The sequence below is a fragment of the Limanda limanda genome, chromosome 15 (genome assembly GCF_963576545.1).
Source record: "Limanda limanda chromosome 15, fLimLim1.1, whole genome shotgun sequence".
Taxonomy (NCBI): domain Eukaryota; kingdom Metazoa; phylum Chordata; class Actinopteri; order Pleuronectiformes; family Pleuronectidae; genus Limanda; species Limanda limanda.
The window spans coordinates 12873353-12877120 of NC_083650.1; the positions used below are offsets into that span (position 1 = coordinate 12873353).

Genomic DNA, 3768 nt, shown 5'->3' on the forward strand with positions numbered 1-3768 from the left:
ATGCAACTGACACATGTGGAAGCTGTGGTCATCCTCGGTGAGTCAAAGTCAACTATAGAACATCTGATTTTAAATTTTAAACCAGGCTGTGTGCTGTCAAGGACTTTAACTATAACTTAGCTGTGTAAATTGTATAGTTTATAATGCATGTACAATACAGTCAACAAAAAGATGTGTGTATAATAATTGGTGTAAAACTTGATGTATCGAACCTGCATTTTCTAGGAGACAAATACTATAAAATATTGATGAATCTAATGCTAAAAATGTAGATGTAATCAGCTTTTAAAATATAAATTGTCTTGCACTTGTATTTCAGGGATTGTTATTCCTCAGATATCCAGCATCAGGCTTTCGTCTGCACCCCCCGACTGTTGGGCTGCTGTGGATACCTGCATGTCAGATTTATGTGAGAGCGAACAGGCGTTTTACGGCGGCATCTGTAAAGGTAAAAAAAGGACAAATTTCCAATCCACTAGTTCTGCTCACAGGGGGGACGGGAACATGTTGTCATCCATACGTGTTCTACAGGCGTTATAAAAGTAATGATTCCATTTCCTCAGAAAGCTCATGTCATGAAGCATTTAATTGGATTGCACTTCTTGGAGTATGGCCTAAATGTAATAACTGAGGCAATAGCTGGGAGCAAAGTCCGTATAACTGAATAAATAGATAATAGTTATAAAGAGGCCCCCACCTGCCTTTTGGAATAAAGATTTGTTCTGATATTAGAGCTCATTAGATCTGATTTGGTCGACATGTAATCTGCATAGAACTCTCACAGAGCAGCGGGCGCATGCTGGGAAACACCTGTTGCGCAAACAAGAGCTTGCACGCTTACGGAAAATCCTGTTTTTCGACCTCGCGCTTGTGTTTGTGTCATTCAAGATGAAGGCTGCCAAATAAAGGGCTCAGAGGTCTGTAACATGACCATCCAGACCGCACTGGACCAATTTCCCTCACTGCGAGGGTGTGTGTGTGCCCAGGAGGAGGAGGAGGACCTGTGCGACTCCATACAAGCGCTTGCCGAACAATGCCACAGAAAGCCAGGTGCAGTATTCTCAGTGGCTCTTTGTGATAAGCATTTATAGGTGGAATTACTGTTTGTGTTTACCGAAGAGGTATGCTGATGAATGACCAGTCACTATTGTGCTGCAGAATGAGTGTTTATGAACAGCAGGTTGGTTTTAAAAGGCATTTGTGGCAAAAACAGCTAATCAACCTTTCTATTATTTTTACAGTGAGTCACCAGAAGAGGAGCACGTTGGTGGACTGGGAGTCAAGCACTTTAATAGGCCGTGGTAATTATTTGATTTTACCTTGAATTAAAAAAATTAAAAAAAATTAAAAAAAAACTAACCACTTTTGAAACTAACACTTTGGTAGCACTAAAATGGCACTTACCAATAGCACTTTGTAGTTTTGCTTTATTTAGAAGAAATTGTACTGTCTTGATTCTTGTTGTTCTGGGTTTGTTCCCTCGGGGTTGAATGCACTTATTGTAAGTCGCTTTGGATAAAAGCGTCAGCTAAAGGAAATGTAATGTAATGTAATAATTTTGATTTGTCCTAAACTGAGAAGATATTGAATTGATTGTGTTTGATTGTCTCATTCTCTCAATTTATTTTTCTCATAGTGTATGACGGTGCTGGGTCCTGCTTGGACCAGATGACGGTTTGTCTCGGTGACGCCGTTTTCCAGAAGCACCTGATATCTGTTCTCTCGGCGTGTACGGCAGATCCGTGCGACCGTGACCTCTGCCAGGAAGTGACGAGGCACTTCTACGGGAGCATGCCGCAGAACGTGGCGGAGATGCTGGTCATGTGCGAGTGCGACGCTTCAGATGAGAGCTGCCTGCAGATGAAAACGTCTCTGCACAGCGGCCCGTGCGCAGACGAGAGCCGGATCTGCCAGGAGAGAGTTAAACAGTGTCTTGATGATGGTGTCTGCAGGTAAATTCATATTATGGTTCTCTATACCTTGTTTTGCACACTACAGAAATACTACAGAAAGTTAATAAAGTGCTAGAAAAGTATTAGAAAATTGAATTTGGAATAAAGTAGAAGGTTTTGGTGATGGTTCTATTCCATTTTTATGATATTTGGGTTTGGTAATCCAACCATCACCCCACTGATCTGTAACCTGCTTCTAACTCCTATATGCCACAACAACAACAAATCCAAAATAACCAAGTAATGCCAGGGTGTCTGCAGATTTACGAGTGAGCCGATGAATTAGATCTCAGGGCAAAATCTGGGCCGTCATGGAGAACAGGATTTTGGCAAAAAACTAACTTACATCCAATTAAGCGGAAATATCCACAAGGAAATATTCAAATTTCTTGTTGTGACACATATCTCTCGCATATTTTATCAGTGCCATCTGTCCCAAAATTTAAATTTAACAGAACATTTTATGTGGAATCATCAGCCGGCTAACAGGGTGTTAGGGGCGATGAAATGCACTGTGCATATTTATTTAAAACACCCAGAATGCAAAGTGACCCAGCAACTAAAACTAAAGTTTTCCTCTGATTCAGCGACCTGTTAGAAAACTTCCGAGCCAAATGCTGGAGCTTGGAAAATGATCAGTGTGGCAACCTTGTGGATGAATGTCTCGCCAGCATGGACCCAGCTTTCATCTTCGGGGCAGATCCTGAATGCAAAATGGCCTTCGTAGACACTCTGGGCACAGTGCTGCACCGTCCTTGTTCATGCAGAGGCGTGCACAATGACGACCTGCGGACGTGCAACATGATTCATGACGTGTTTCATAACAGATCAGTGTTCAGTGAGTAAAGCATTGATTTACAGGACAAACATTTCAATGATATAATATTAATCATATTGTGATGTTTGTTTTTGATGTTCATTGTAGTGGCATCTTTGAAAAGCAGCAGTGTTCCTTCTAAACCTCCTAAGCTCAACGAGTCTGAGCGTCGTCACACACGGTCACATGGTACATTTCCATTTAAAGCTCAGAACTCTACACTGACTGTGATATTATTCAAATCAATGCCTGTATATCAGTGAGGTTTTGGATTGACAGAATGATTCATGTTTTGTGCACTCAGATTATCTGCTGTATGCCTTTGCAACTGTGCTGCTTGTCGGAGTCGTTGTTTTGATGCCTCTGGCTGTTGTAAATAAACTTTGGTAAGTACGTCGACAACAACATGAGAGTATATAAAATCTCTGTGGTATTTATTTTTTTAACATAAATTTCATTTGTTTTTTTATTTTCTTTTAGGATTTTGAGGAAAAGAGATGAAACGAAATGTCACCACCCACAGAAAAGCCGCCTTGTTGTTATTCTCTGATGTTTATTTGACGTTAGTGATGTTAACCACAAATCTTACATTTCTTCCTATTTAACTTTAAAAGATTCAAGATGACGGTTTGGATTTTGTAGCGCAAATAACAGGATTTCCACAACGTTGATTAAAACATATCTGAGCAATTCTGTACAGATTCACCTTGTGAGCATTCAATCTCACAGCTGAGATGTAATATAATCTATGTTATTGTTACTTTTGTAGTGTATCCTGCATGGTCTTTGTATTCATGTGCTTTGTTAAAGAAAAATTGATTATAAAACTTGATTATACAGTTAAACGAGTCTCAACATGAAGTACTGCCGAGAAAGATGATGATGTGTGAGATGAGAGGTGTTTTTTGATAAAAATAAGAAACCTCCGAGGCAACCGACGGATCTTCAGAATCGATTGCAGCTCTTCAGTTATTAATCTCTTCAACAGTTTCAAACTGA

The 3768-nt window shown here is 40.1% G+C and overlaps 1 protein-coding gene across 1 annotated transcript; it reads left to right on the forward strand.

The window, feature by feature from the left end:
- On the forward strand, window positions 1-3319 carry gfral (GDNF family receptor alpha like). Its single transcript, XM_061087786.1, has 9 exons — window positions 1-37; window positions 320-448; window positions 889-1050; window positions 1242-1301; window positions 1637-1952; window positions 2540-2790; window positions 2878-2958; window positions 3074-3155; window positions 3250-3319. The coding sequence occupies exons 1-9, from the start codon at window positions 1-3 to the stop codon at window positions 3317-3319; spliced, it is 1188 nt and encodes a 395-aa protein (XP_060943769.1).
- The last annotated feature ends 449 nt before the right edge of the window (window positions 3320-3768 follow it).